This window comes from Crotalus tigris, unplaced genomic scaffold (assembly GCF_016545835.1).
Source record: "Crotalus tigris isolate CLP2741 ecotype Arizona unplaced genomic scaffold, ASM1654583v1 scf7180000017814.3102382, whole genome shotgun sequence".
Lineage (NCBI taxonomy): Eukaryota > Metazoa > Chordata > Lepidosauria > Squamata > Viperidae > Crotalus > Crotalus tigris.
Genome location: NW_024096652.1, coordinates 1,664,518 through 1,680,781, shown reverse-complemented (window position 1 = coordinate 1,680,781; position 16,264 = coordinate 1,664,518). Strand labels below are relative to the sequence as shown.

Sequence of the window (16,264 nt, the reverse complement as noted above, 5' to 3'; positions counted from 1 at the left end):
TTGATATTTTAGTCATTTCTTGTTGAAAGTTACTTTTTTAGAACCCATGGATGCTGAAATGAAATGGACCCAAAATACTGCTTGAAAAAAAGAATCTAATCGATGCACAGTGGAATTAAATCTTACAGGCAAAAATATGGTACCCTATCTAGTATTTTAAAATCTGTAACATTGTTTTCTATAATTATTTCACATTGTTATATTAAATATAAGGCTCTCACTATGACAAACTTCCAGGCAGAAGTGAAGGATATATATGGTACTTTTACACTGCCCTATAATATGAATCCTAGCAGCAGATTTCTACAACCTAGAGCAGAATACCTGTTTCATTGGACTACAATTTGCACCTATTATTTCACTTGCAGTATATAAAAATTATGATAGGTGCAGTGTGATCACACTGAAATTTCATTTTATCAAAGCATACAGTAACCCTCTTTGATGTATTATAGGTAGTCCTCAACTTCAAACTGGTTTGAAGTTCCAAAGCTCTATCTGGGGGGGTACTTACAACCTGGATTTGAAATTCTGACAGTTGTTTCCTTCCCCCCCCCCCATAGTCATATGACTTCACTTTGGGTGCTTGGCAACTGGGCCACATTTACAAGCGTTGGCAGACTTCCATGATGCCAACTTCCAAATCATTTTACAACTGATTTGCTGAAAACCAGCATTTATTTGCAGTTTCCAAAACAGGATATGATTCTAATCTTGCCAAATTACCATATGATTTATAAAAGGCGATGATGCAATACTTTTTCTTTATAATTTGGGGACAAAATTATTGGTATGCCAAGAAGCTTTTATGATCAGACATCAAGAAAGATAAAGAAATCCCAAAACACATCAACATGTTTTTCAAAAAGGAACTGAAATAACTCAATCTAAACATATTTCATTTTCAAAGTAATCAGGCCAAGGACAGAAGGCATTAATTCAAAGACAGGAAGAAAAAAGGAATATAAGAAATCAAAAAATTGAGTACATTCAGCTGACATTAGGAATAATCTTCCGTAGTCTATTTGTGAGGACAGCATATATGTGCATACAGTTATATACATATGCACACATATACACATGCATATCTCTGTATACATACACGCATGCACAACTCTGTTAATACATAAAGTATTCTTCAGTCAAGTTTAATGCTTGGTGATTTCATGTCTCTGTATGTCTTGGATAACAATACATTTGCAAACCACCTATATCTCACCTATGTTGTACTACTGGATTAACTCCATGCATGCTCAGATAAATAAATACACAATTTAAATAAAAAGTAAATAAATTGTCAACTCTTTCTTCTGAGTTTTGGCTTCCAATCTAGCCTATTAATTGTCCTTATAGCCTATTTGATAGTCTCCCATTCGAGTATTAAACGGATCTGACTCTACTCAAATTTTGAGATCAGCCAAGGTCACCGCTAGAAAAATACAAGTACTACAACAATTGACAGCCCTCTTTCTTGGCAAAAATAATACATTCTACATTTTAAAAAACCTCCCCAACCAGAAACAACATGGTGTACTCAGCAACTACATGTCTTCTAAATGGGGTCAAGGAAAAAGTATTGTATTTCTTCAGAACACTTTGCTCAAAAGATAAATGGAAATGAGCACTATTCCACCTAGGCCAGAGGTGTCAAACTCGCAACATCACGTGACGTGTTGCGACGTATCATGACTTTTTTGCCATTGCCGGCAATGGGGTGGCTGTGGTTTCACTATGATGCATCTGGCCCGTGGGTCGGCGGTTTGACACCCCTGACCTAGGCCATTGTTCAGCAGTATTAACTCTGTAACTGTTTAGCATACATTTTCCCCATTATAATTTGTCCCACTTCCTGAAAGCGGTTCCTACCAAATTATTTTATGAATTAGTACCAGACATATGTTGAAGTCTGACCTGATGCAAAGCTTGGATAGGCAGTCATTTGTTTTAAGCATTTAGCTCATCAGCAGGTGACAAGCTTTCTAGTTTCCTCTATGCATAATATGCTGAAACATGAACAAGGCCGATTATGTATTTTTTAAAATAAGTAATTATCTATGAACTCCAGTAATCACCAATATATACCAATGAAGGTGAATATTTGTAGCTCAGGGTTGAAATGAGAGGACCTTGGTGATATTACCTAGTTAGGGTAATGAAACGTCTGCAAGAAAACAAGCAAGCTCAGCGAGCACCAAGGACCCCTCACCAATATATTTATGCCTGCTGAGATCTGTTGCCAGGCTGGTTTTTCACTTGCTTTACCGCCTGTTCCTCTCTTGATACTTATTTGAGGGTTCCTTTTGACTACCCAGAGATCAGATTTTGACTTCAACATCCAGCTGAAACCAATGGCATTAGGTGTGAAGAGTCTGTTGCATACACAAGTTCAAATTATAACACTAGAGGAAATTCACTTTCTACTTTCCAGGCAACTATTGTGTCAAAGCCATTAAAATGTATACCATCATGAATTAATGCATCATACAATATGCAAAAAGCACAGTGCATGCTAGTTTCAATTGCTAACTGTATACTGCAATTAAGAGGGCAGTGCAGTACAATAGCCATCCCACTTATAAAACCTCCATTCATTATATAACTTCAATAGAGTCATCAGTTCATTTATTGCTAGTATATCTATGCCATTGTATAGCCCACAAGTGATATTTCATAATGAATAAGCCAAATAATTTTACAGTATGCTAATAGTTGGAAACCATAAAAATTCTTGTTTATGTCTACAACATATTCTTCTTTCTCCTCTTCTCCTAAAAATATTTTGGTTCTTAAAAATTATTAAAACTTAGTGTAACTGAAGAGGAAAGCATAAAAAAACAATAAAAAACCCACAAAATACTAGGTATCTGTTAATAACGATGTCTATAAGTAGAATAAAAGCAGAACTATTTCTCTGCAGTAATAATCAGTAATTATGTCCCCACCTTTAGCTATTCATAATATTAAAATGAGACAAGAGCAACAGGGCAATCAAAAGCATATTTATTCCCAGCTGGGGCTTTATTATTATTTTTAAAATAGTAAATAGATTAAAATATTCATTAATTCTTTAAGATCCATTGCAGCTTTTTCTCCAGCTAAATGTACAAATAACTGCAGTTATAAATGCTTATTAAAATCTTATTCAAAGAAAAAAATCAAATGCAAATTAATCTAAAACCAAATAAAACTTGAACATTACGGTCATTATTCATGTATATTATTTATTAAACTATAATGGATTTTTGTCAGCACTTTCGTAAATGCTAAACTGAATATATTAGAGAACAAATACTCTTTATTAGGAGAAAGAGAAATTAGTCTCATGAAACTCTGGCATGAAAATGAGTTTGGAATAACATTCAAGTTTAAAGTCAAGCTATGACTGCCTCATCTAGCAAGATCAAGACAGCACTTTCATCTTTCTAGAACAGTTAGGTATTATCAGGTTGATCCAATCTGGGTTGGTCACAGGGATTGGAGGTTTAGTCTTCCCAGCTTTTGGACTCGTGCTGGAGTCAATCATCAGGGAACTTCTTTCTCCCAGAATGTGTGCCTTGGGCCATTTCTATGTGTAGTAGCTTCTTTCTAATGGAAGTCTCATGAACTTTTGACACCAATAGTAGTGAGAGCTACCTCTAGGTTAACATGGTAAAATTTGGGGGTTCTTAGGGATTTACTTCAGCATCTTGTGAACTTGCTGGGATGGCCTGCCCTGGGCAATTTGGCACTTGTTTGAAATCTTTTCCACCTCTTAATCATCTTCTTGACAGTGGAATTGTACAATTGTTTGGCAATCTTTTTAAATCCCTTTCCCAGACTCATAGGTGCCTATAATCTGTTGGAAGGTTATGAAAGCTCTTTTAATCTAGACACAATGATACCACACACTTCAAGAACAAAGAGCAAATCAAACTAAATATCTGAAGTTTCAATAAGGCAGATTCATCCAAGATCCTCTCTAATAATGTTCTAATCATTTGTACCTGACCTGGTGCATTTATAATTTTAGGTATTTGAGATAGTGGTAAATCTACGAATGTGCTCACTTTTTCAAAATGTGAAATGTACATTTATATTTATTTCAATCACACAATGCACTACGAAATGTAAGGAGTGCATAACATCTGTTATGTTACATCAATATTGTTGAAATAAAACTCATATCTATATGTTAAAAAACATTGAAAAAATCATTTTTCACAAGACTGTATCTGCTCACAGCACGTCTGAAATTTGTGTATTTTTGCTTGTCAATTATCACCTCAAGGGAATAGCCAGTCTTTATTTGGTCCATTGTAATCTTAAAAATCATTTCCAAATCCTTAACTCAAAGGCATTTCTCTCTCTCTCTTTCAGTGTCCAGTATATAGAAATATACATTACCACTATCATTTTAATTATTATTTTGGATTTTATTGAAATGTTCTTATCCTTCGTGATCTTTTCTAGGTGTACATTGCCTTCTTTCTTGGACTTGATCTCCTTTTAATTTCTCCAGTTTTTCATATGTCTTTATTTTTGCATCCAAGAAAGTAAACTATTTACCACCTTCATTTCTTCACTATCAACAGTTAAGTTCAGACCTGCTGGTTCATTTTAATTTTCTTTAATATTAAACCCAATTTTTCACTTTTATCATCAGCTCATTTTACTTTCAGTTAAGTGGTATCATATTTATAACTAAGAAGGTTTAAGCTTGTATTTGATTCAGTGAATCCTGCCATTTTAAAATATATCAATTAATATAATATTGATATTCAATGAATAATAAATAATGCTATTAGATAGGATTACAAAATTTACTCAGTTACAGTCAGCCACATATCTAAGGACATCTTTTAAAAAAACATTATTGACATTCTTTCATATAGCTGTATGCCCTATTGTATAATCACCTGACTGAGAGTACAGTATCCTGGTCCACTTATGTTTGCTTATTCCTAAAATGTCATATTTAATACCTTTCAGCTTTGACCATTTTATATTTTCTGTTGTTCAGGCTTCTTACATTTCATTATCTACTACATAATTCCTTGACTTACAATTCCTTTGCAAAGGTGGTTTAGTTTACTTCACACCCACAGAACCACTCCGTCTTTGCCGAAGGAGCCCTTAGCTTCATTCCCCCCCTCCCCCCTTTGAACTTTTCTGGCAAAGCTGATTTTTAAGGAACTCATGGGTCTATCCTCACTTTCAAGGTTATTTGAAGTTACTGAGCCTTTCTACCATATCAAGGTGATAATCTCCTGGAAGGACATTTTGAATATATCTCAGTAAATGTAAGAACAAGATAGCATCTATTTTAAAAGCTAATACTTGGATTCTCAGGAAAAAAAAAAACCTGAATTAGGAACAACTGTAATATAATCAGAGGTATACCGTAAAATTAGACTGTCATTCTTCAAACAGTCAGTCCATTTTTCAGATGACATTTCTTATTCATTATCATTAACCAAAGCAAGAGACCTTCTCTTTTGATAAAATGAGGTTTGTAAAGATGTACTCTTTATCTTCACCTTGTAATTTATTGGCCAAAAAACTTTCTTAGCAAGCATGATATTAAGAATTATTTTTTAAAAAAACAATTGCTACTCAAAAGCTTGATTTCTACAAAAGAAATCAATATATAGGTGATACCTTTTAGAAGGGCGACATGTAAAATAGAAGGATTATGAAAGAGCTGCTATTGCTCATTGTTAAAATCAAACCAACTAAATATATTGCTCACTATATAGGTCATTTGATTCTATTAAATATTTGAATGTATATTTAATAATGCTTCTGATAGGGATTTTAGTTCAGTAGATTATAATCTAGATACTTAAATAGAAAGTAAAACAAAGATGCTCCCATGACTTATTTTTTGGCTACAAAAATGGCTTTTCCTTGACTCCTGCTTATGATTTAAGGTAATTCTAAGAACATATTTCTGTTTTAACATTCTGTATTCATTCGACAGACAGAACTTTGTTCTGGTCGTTGATTAATAAAAATACAATCAATAAAATGAAAATAATTTCCTAACAAGAACTACTATCAACCATAATATAGCAAAAATTTGCTACTTTTAAATAAATAAACTTATCTTTGATTAATAGATAGTGCAGATAAAAACTATTAGAGTCCCCCAGGAATTTCATTAAAAGAAATTGATCACCAGTTAATCCACTGGTGACAAATGTCCCTATAGAACTGGCAATACCGAACAACATAGGCTGATGTTTCTATGGTGCCTACATCAGAGAGGCAGTATTGGGTTTCATATGGGATTTCCTGTATTTCTCTTTCAGGACAGCTGTGGGAGGAACATGAAATCAAGCTAAAAATAAAGCTCTCCTAAATTTGGGAACTGTGATATGATATAAATATGTGGCAGGTTCAGGTACTAAAATTTGGTTATTTACAGTTACAATATAATTGAGAAGATTATGAAAGAAAGCAGCAATTTCTGTTTGACCTTCTCTAAGATTCTTTGCCCTAGTATTGATCTACCATGATTTAACTCTAAGGTTAAGATGGCATCACTGGAGAAACTATACAGATTTGGCCCACAGATGCTTTTTCATGAGACAATGGACTTTCTTTTTTTCTTTGAAGACGTTTCACTTCTCATCCAAAAGATTCGTCTAAAAGAATGCAAATGACCAGCTGTCTGCAAAGAGTATAAATCCTTCCATTCCCCACCATCCAATCAGAGCTGAAGAAGCTCCTTGGATGAGACATGAAATGTCTTCAAGGAAAAACAAGAAAATCCAGTTCCTCGTGAAAAAGCACCTTTGGGACAACCATGACCTGGATGACTGAGAATCTCCATAGACATATACAAATTCATTTTCTTTTGAATCAGTTTCCCAGGAAGATTTGTAGTTGTCTGCCAAATATGACATTGGTCAGTTCATTAAGGTTAGGGTTTGAAACCATTGCCCTTTAGCCAATCTTGTGGTTCCCCTGAAGAACACTTTGGCTCTCCTTTGTTAATTCTTCAACAAAAGCAGTGTTTCATTTTAATTTTTACAATAAAGTTATGATTTTGGTTTGCCATCTTCTGTTTTCTTCAATTAATTGTGCCGGTTCTGTTTTATAAACAGTCATAGACCTTCATTGATTGATACTTTCATTACTGCACACGAAAAAGGAAGATCAATGAGTTTCTCCAGGAGTGGTACATGACATATATGCCTAGAATCCATTACTACAATAAATGACTCCAGAATCCCTGTTAGAGGAGGCCAAGCTATCCTTCAGAGTTAGACTCTTTTCATGGAAATAGTCTGAGGTTTTCTTTCTCTTTAAGACTACATACCGATTCCCTATAAAGTATAACCTGAAATCTTATGTATCTTAGCTTAAATTGGTAAGATAACAATTTGACAAGCATTGATTCTTATAAGATTACCAAAGGAAATGTGCAGGGTATGCAGCAAATACAAAGACTTTCTTTTTTTAACAAACCTATCACTAGTCTGCATATAACAGCAATTATAATAGAACATGATATTCTGAAAAGCTTATTCTTTGCCTGCACTATATCTTTTTATCCTGGTAGCAAATCTTGCCAGGTTTTAATTGGGCATTGTATCAGATATATTCAGCATGACTGCATAAATTTGTTTTAGGCTGTACTAAAACTACATCACACAGAAAGCAAGGTCAGAAGTTAGCTCTTAAAAGCAAGGAATCGATATAGTACTGATTTCATTTATTGAAAAATGATGCAGAATTTCCTCAGTTGCAGAAAGCCTGGCAAATGCCAAAGTGAGGCAAGGAAAGAGCAAATTGGAAACAATAGATTGTTGTTGTTAATTGCGAAGTCGTGTCCGACCCATCGCGACCCCATGGACAACGTTCCTCCAGGTCTTCCTGTCCTCTACCATTTTCTGGAGTCCATTTAAGTTCACACCTACTGCTTCAGTGACTCCATCCAGCCATCTCATTCTCTGTCGTCCCCTTCTTCTATTGCCCTCAATCTTTCTCAGCATTAGGCCTTTCTCCAGTGAGTCCTTCCTTCTCATTAGGTGGCCAAAGTATTTGAGTTTCAACTTCAGGATCTGGCCTTCTAAAGAGCAGTCGAGGTTGATCTCTTCAAGGACTGACCGGTTTGAATGTCTTGCAGTCCAAGGGACTCGCAGGAGTCTTCTCCAGCACCATAGTTCAAAGGCCTCAATTCTTTGGCGCTCAGCCTTTCTTATGGTCCAACTTTCACAGCCATACATTGCAACTGGGAAAACCATGGCCTGGACTATACGCACTTTTGTTGGCAGGTGATGTCTCTGCTTTTTAGAATGCTGTCTAGATTTGCCATAGCTTTCCTCCCCAGGAGCAAGCGTCTTTTAATTTCTTGGCTGCAGTCCCCATCTGAGGTGATCTTGGAGCCCAGAAAAATAAAATCTGTCACTACCTCCAGTTCTTCCCCATCTATTTGCCAGGAATTGAGAGGGCCGGATGCCATGATTTTGCTTTTCTTAACGTTGAGTTTCAAGCCAACTTTTGCACTCTCCTTCTTCACCCGCATCAAGAGGCTCTTTAGTTCCTCTTCACTTTCTGCCATTAGAGTGGTATCATCTGCATATCCTAGGTTGTTGATATTTCTCCCGGCAATCTTAATTCCAACTTTTGTTTCATCTAGCCCTGCCTTTCTCATGATGTGCTCTGCATATAAGTTAAATAGATAAACAATAGATAGTAGTTGGGAATTTCTGACACCCAATAATCTCTAAGGAAAACAGAGTGAAATCCCTGGCAAAGGAACTGCAGAGAAGACAACTGCAAAACCATGCATTTGAGAAATTTGATTTTTCAGCAGTACAGGTACCCCTCAATTTACAACTATTTATTCAACAACTATTCAAACTTAACAATTGAAAAAAAGGCCTTATGACAGTACTTGCACTTACAAGTGTGGCAACATCCCTATAGTCCCGTGATCAAAATTCAGAAGCTTGCCAACCAGCATGTATTTACGATGGCTGCCGTGTACTAGGATCATGTAATCTCCATTGGTGACCTTCCCAGCCGGTTTCCAACAAGCAAGGTCAATGGGGGAAAACTTGATTTGCTTAACAACTACAATTCAGTTAACAACAAAAACAGTCAAAAGTCTAGCTGAATGAGGAAACTAGAACATTTAATAAGAGGCAGTAATTCAAACCTTTATATTTAAAAAAAAAACAGAGTGAAAGAGTCTTGTCCCTTTGGTAAATTATTTGGAATTATCTTGCTATTTAGATATGTTTGAAGTAGAGACACCCTATAGATTTCCACATTCCTATAGAAAGCAATGCTGCAAGGGCTAATAAATCTGTAAAAATGTGATTCTATCTTCAGTTTCGGTATGTACATTTTTGCTTCATATAACTATACTACTAGACTATGATGTATTTCTAACTGAACACTATTTAGAGACCATTCAAAATACTATACTGTATGCACACTAAAATATTTCTCCAATACAGGCATTTCTTGACATCCATAATGTAAAACCTCTATAGACCAGAAGCCAAAAGAAGAAATGGCAGAAAGAGATTTTATTATTCTCCTAACTAAATTCAGTACTTGATAATGTATGCCTGGATTTGGAAATCTCTATGATCTTTCCAAAGCATCTTCCTACAGATCAAAAGAACAGAAAAATCATATGACACAAATTAGGGCCATCCCTATCTTTGAAGGGGCACTTTTATTTTGCTATAACTGTTCGTTATTAGTTTTTTTTAAAAAAAAATTCCCTGTGGAAAGAAAGCTAGTATCACAACCTGCCTATAATAAGCGAAAAAGAGCAGAATAAATTTTGTTTGAACTGTCAATGAAAGAAAGCATTTGTTAAAAAAAAATTAACTATGCTTAACTTGCATTCACATATGTGATCTGAGCACCCTCTACTGTGTAAAATTATTCACCGCAGAAATAGAGAATTAATGCTACCACATTATTCCAGAGCTATATTTCTCCAATGTAATCTTTCTTCTAGCCACCTTATCAAAAATATTTGGCCCCACCCATGATAAAAAAAAATCCCCAAGGAAGACATGTATTCAGTGCTAAGAAAGACAGTAAGAAAAGATTATAATGGTGAAAAGGTAAACCTACTTCAAAGGAAAACAAAAATATAGACATGGTGGAATAAAAGTACTCCTGCATACAAAATGCAGTTTTGAATCCTATTCACCCTCCTTATCTCACTCCTCTTCATTGCTTACAACTTCCTTACATTAACTATTATGGGAAGGTAAAGTTAGGCAACCCCTTACCAGCTCACTTCACATGACACTGACTGGAATGATACTTCAACTTTTGCTATGAATACAAACTTAACGAAGAAGAGGCTAAAGACCCTTGATCACACACATAGCCTTATGCTGTCCTGTATCTTGGGAACAATCACTTACATAAGTGTCATCTATCTTCCATAGCAGCCATAGGTATGGATAATGTAGATCAGAGGTCCCCAACCTTTTGGGCACCAGGGATCGGTTCTGTGGAGAAAGGTTTTTCCCTGTATCCCGCGGATGGGGCTTTGCTTGTTTGTGAGGACCGGCTGATGGTATGCCGCAGCCCAGTACTGGTCCACGGACTGTGGGTTTGGGGACCCCTAATGTAGATGTTCTCAACCAGGCCATCATTAATGAAACTTATACTCAGGGGTAAATTGAGGGGGGGAAGGAGGGGGCAGGGGGAAATTGATAGCTTTTTGGCAATAATTTAGCAGAACTCCATTCTCAGTATTAATGTGTAGGTGTTTCCTAGTTTGTGCATACCTGAAAACATTCCACAAATAAAAACTTTAAGTATATTTTAGGAAATGTACCAAATAGTTTGTTGTTGTTTTTTTTTAAAAAAACCAACAAAACATATCCAATATAAAACAGGGTCTTAATAGCTTAAAAATAGTTACCTTTATTGAAGAACATGGAGGCCATCTGACCCATTTCTACCCTTTCTGTGATTTCAAAAATATTAGGTGCTCCTCGTTTCTCTGAAAATTAGAAGGAACTTTTTAGACCTATAAGTCCAAGCTATTCATATTGTAAACCATTTCCTTCACAGGTAGTCTTCAATTTATAACCATTTGTTTAGCTATTATTAAACGTTACAATGACACTGAAAAAATGACTTATGACCGGTCTTCACATTTGCAACTATCACAACCTTCCCACAGTCATCTGATCAAAATGCAGCCACCTGGCAACCAGCATGTATTTACAATGGCTGCTGTGTCGTGGGGTCACATGACCACCATCTGTGATTCTACCAGCCAGCTTCCAACAAGCAAAGTCACTGGGAGAAGCTGGATTCGCTTAACAACCACGTGATTCCCTTATTAACTGCAATGATTCAATTAACAACTGTAGCTAAAAAGGACTTAAAATTGGGCATCACTCACTTAACAACTGCCTTGCTTAACAATGGAAATTCTGATCCCAATTGTGGTTATATGTTAAGGATTACCTGTATGTTGTTTATGAAGTACCAATATACTTGTAATAAAAAGAAACATTACAATAGATGCATATTTTTAAATTCATTTTAAACTGTTTTATAGTTAAATTGTTCAATCTCCTCTTGTTTTTCATTTTTTAAATTATTCCTTTGGTTGTACTACTGAGAAATATATTTGATTAATTATGGGCCAGAATTAACAAAAAAAAGTATCTCCTTCTTCCCTCTCTGAAGAAGAACAGCTGCTTAAACAGAAGAATGGCTGAAAGATTTGGTTGATGATCTAAAAGAGTAAGTAACAGGGAGGGGAAAAGCTATATTCACCATTTTAAAGATTTTTCTCCCCATGATTTACAAATTTTAGATTTTTTTTTATTTATAAAGGTAAACGTGCAAAACATGGAGTAGAATGTTTTGGAGCTCAGACAGAGTTTTGATGTTCTGGTTCAAAACATTAATATTTCATTATCCACAATAATCAGTTTTTAAAATTTGACAAACAACATGACACAGATATGAAGCACAGTAAATAATTTCAGGATGACATAAGCCATTAGAACTACACTAGAGAAATAATCCACTATTTCTACATAGTTCTTATAATATTCAACAAGATCAGTCCACAGCAGTCTTATGGAGAAACTTACACGAGATTTTTTTTCACTATTGCTAATGCAAGCTTAAAACTGAAACTGCTTATCTTATACTTTCCGTTTAGTATAAAGAAACCAGTCCTATTGTTATACTGTAATGCACAGTACAGAACCGTATCTTGAATTTATCAAAGCAGGTGGAATTTTTGGAATGAAATGTGAAACACTTGTTTTCACAAACCGTTCAAAAGCAGATATTCAGTAAAGTTTATTTAGCAACAATATTTTCTTTCCTGTTGATATGATATTAATTCAGGACATGAGGAAAGAAGGAAACTAGAGTTAATTAACAGTTAAACTCTGTAACTTTTGAGAAGGAAAGAAAGCAACATGTACAGATGCTCTCTTCAACTGTTTTGTACCAAGACTGAAAATTATTCTATAAATGTCTCAAGCAAATATGCTAGTTGGAAAGGAGCTGTCATGGGGGAACTTGGAAGATTATAATCTGGAGAATATGGAAGATTATAATATTGATACAAAGCAAAAGTAATTCAACAATGAGCTTGTTTGATATGAGAGCCTGAAAAAATTTAAATTCCTAGCTCCCATTTGCTGGCAGAGGCTTTGTACTACACAAGGAATAGATCCAGCTTTTGGCAAATCCCTGTTTACTTGGAATCTGATGATGACATGTAACAAAAGGCAAGAGAAAAGGGAAAAGAAGAAAATCAAGCAGCACTCAAACAAAATGCCCCAAACAAAATAAAATAGAAAAAATGCATTATTTGTTCTACGCAATTAAAAATAATCCTATAGATGCTGCAAGAGTAAGAATAAATTCAAACAGATTTTAAGACTAATGAGTTTCCATCAAAGTTACTAAATATTGATGAAGGATAATAAAGAAAAAACAAAAATTAAAGGGAATAAGTGGTTTTATAGTTTTGTCTGATGGTTTTATGTATTGATAGCAAGTACTGCAGCAACAATAAAAAGCAGTTTAAGTGGTTGTAAAATCTTCAGTCCAAGCTGGAGCAGTAATTGAAGTCAAGAGGATAAGTCATACACACAGACCAAAGAAATTGGCTTCTAAACAATTTGAACGATGATTTTATTCTAATAAAAAGATGATGTTGTATGTTTCTGACTGCTGTTATACACTGCAATTACATAAAAATGAGCTATAAATAAGCCCACCAAATTTAAAGTAGAATATGATAAAGTTGGGAGCCTACTAAATATGATACTGTATCTAAGCTTGATAAAAAAAATGGAGTAGAAAGTTACTATCCTGATTTCAAATAGTGAGCTGACGAATCATTGATACTGATGCAACAGAGCAGTTATTTTCTAATACATATATCATTATTAGAATAAATTTATCTGGGTCACTTATACAGCAGTAGTATCAATAAAAGAAAAACTAAAACCAGGGAGAGCCAAGCTAGCCACTCAGGGGAAGAGAGATTGCCAGTCTTGATGTGATCTTCTGTTCCAACTGATCTAGCGCTTTTGAAGGATTTGGTAATCAGATTATCAGGGAACATGGCCTCACAATGTTGTGGATTAATCTTCTGCAATAAGACCACCTTCATTCATTATTTAATGATGGACAAGTAGGGAGATCTGGAGTATATTACTGAAGCCTAAGTGAGGATAGGGATGTTCTCTGCTCTGAGTTATCCAACTGTGTATCCAACATTGCAAAGAAGGACAAAATATGTATATCAGATCATTGTTGCATACAATGTGGCCTGGAATAACAAAAATAATTTTTAAATATGCATTTTGGTCATCTGCAAAAGAACAAGCTTTCTACTTTGATAAATTATTTTTTTCCATTAAATATGGTTTGCAAAGTATTCCTAATGTTTGATTTCACGATGCACTTGTCTTATTTACAGAAAGGTCAAATAAAGGATAAGGATCTTTTTTCACTTGTCTTTGGCATTAACAAAAACTGTAGAGAAAGACTGATTCTTGTATATTATCAAGATGAAAGTAGAATCAGCTACTTACGCACAGACAGAATTGGCCGTGTTTCTGATCGTTCATAAACATCTGGGTGAACTTCACTATCAGAAATTTCAGATGAAGAATCTTCTTCATCATTATTATCTTCCTAGAAGAGAAAGACATTAATCTAGATCTACAAAAATGAAGGATTATTGTAGAATTTTGACAAGTAAAAGAAAATTAAGAACTAAATTAAAAATGCATTTACTAGCTGAAAAAAGCAAAACTCTTTAGCTGTGGGTCTTTAAAATGCTTAGAATTTCAGTTCCTATTGAATATCCAATGTAGCGAGAGAGAGAAACGCTGTTTTCAACAAAAGTGCAGAATGATAGGGAACTTATTGTTGTATTTTAAGGGCAGACACAAGAGCAATATTAAAATTTTCCTACTATATTACTTTCCTACCATGTAACAGTATGATCGAAGTGATATCAGATTAAGACATGCCACACAAACCTTGTGCTTTTCCATTCTCTTTAAATGAAGCTGAGCATTTGCTGCAGCCATGGCTTCCATTACAAAAGTTGTGGTCATGTAACTATAAGAGAATTAAAAGATATCAAATTATTTAAAACAAAAATGAATCACAGTATCCCATTTATATGAACACATTTATTTAAAAGCTCTGTTCTGAGGAGTTTTCAGGCAATGCTGACTATAGAAAGCAAAGTCAGATATAATGCGGGCAGCCAAATATGCTTTGTATAGAGCAGAGGTGAGACTTTAATTTTTACACTTAGTATCAGTGGAGATTTGGAGAACTCAAGTTAGTTTATCTACCAATTCTTAGCTTCCCTTGACACTTTACTTTTCTTCCAGCCAGCTTCAATGGTAGGAGTCAAATGGTAAGGTTTAATAGAATTAACCTGACCAAAATATTGTAGCACTGGATGGAAAGACACCTATGGAAAATGCAACATTATATGTAGAATGAATTTGTGACAGATTTTACTCCAACATTTCAAAGAACTATAAAACTGAATTTAAAGACAGGATAGTGTATGAAATGAGTCAGTGGTTCACATAAAACGCTATATATTAAAGATTGAAAATACTTTTTAAGATCTACTAAGACAATAGCTGGGAGTAAGTGATTCTTCAATAAGAGATCAATATTACAATTTGATTTGTTGAGCTTTGATCCACTTTAGCTATTTTGCTTATTTTTAGCAAAAATGAGCAAAGGATAGAATAATATAAACCTCAAGAATAATATTTTGCTGCTTTACAATTTGAACTAATTTACAAAAATTGAGTGAGAAATCAGTTCTGTTAAGATTAATATATAGTAAGTATTCCCTGGGGTCTAGATAATGATTCCCCCTAAAGGCTTTTTACTATATCAAACATACTTCAAGGATATCACGGATTCAGAAATTCTTATAGAGAAATGAATGTATCAGGGTAATATTGCAGGAAACATTTCCAACTTGACAGCAGTAAGAAAAATTACAAGGACAATATAATACAAATACTACAAATAATTACAAATTGGAACAGAGCCTATTAATATAAAGAAATGAACAGGAAGAAAAATCAAAGGAAATTATAGATAAGCTGTAAGTTTTTAAAATAATATTTCTTACAAAGCTCAGAAGCAATCAATAAAGATTTATGCTTTCCATCCAAAGAAACCATAACTTTTTCAATGCCTTCAGTAATAATTTATAACATTAATTTGCAAACAACTCAGTCTCAACTGAGGGAGAAAAGATACCTGAAAATTGATTTAAAGAAATACTATTACAATGGAAGGTAATGATGCTCACAGTAGAACAATTAAATGTAGGCATAAATTGTAAATAATTAATTGCATTCATCTAATACAGGGGTGTCAAACTGCCGGCCCGCGGGCCGGATGCATCATAGCAAAACCGTGCTTACCCCATTGCCGGCAATGGCAAAAAAGTTGCAATATATCGCAGCACATCATGTGACATTGCGAGTTTGACATCCCTGATCTAACAAGGCCACAAATTTAAACTGACCATTAATGACCACAGTGTATGGAAAGCATTTAAGAGGGGGACTAAGTCATTTTTTTATTTGCATCTATTTTCGGAGGGTACAGTAGAGCAGGGCTTTTCAACGAGTGGTACGGGTACCATCTGTGGTACACTGGCACCTGGCAGGTGATACGCGACCATCCTAGAAAAGTGGTAGCGGGGGAGGGGAATGAGTTGAATCGATGGCAGCCCTGGACAAGCCTGAGCGAG

At 34.8% G+C, this 16,264-nt stretch overlaps 1 protein-coding gene across 2 annotated transcripts in view; it reads right to left on the bottom strand.

The window, feature by feature from the left end:
- The window catches only part of TMEM104 (transmembrane protein 104), a 71,304-nt gene that overhangs the window by 44,394 nt on the left and 10,646 nt on the right, over nucleotides 1-16,264 (bottom strand). For both annotated transcript variants that reach the window (XM_039342880.1, XM_039342881.1), the window contains 3 exons: nucleotides 14,505-14,586; nucleotides 14,052-14,154; nucleotides 10,892-10,972 (listed from right to left, as the gene is read on the bottom strand). In XM_039342880.1, coding sequence (XP_039198814.1) covers nucleotides 10,892-10,972; nucleotides 14,052-14,154; nucleotides 14,505-14,586 — 266 coding nt within the window. The remainder of the gene's footprint in view (nucleotides 1-10,891; nucleotides 10,973-14,051; nucleotides 14,155-14,504; nucleotides 14,587-16,264) is intronic.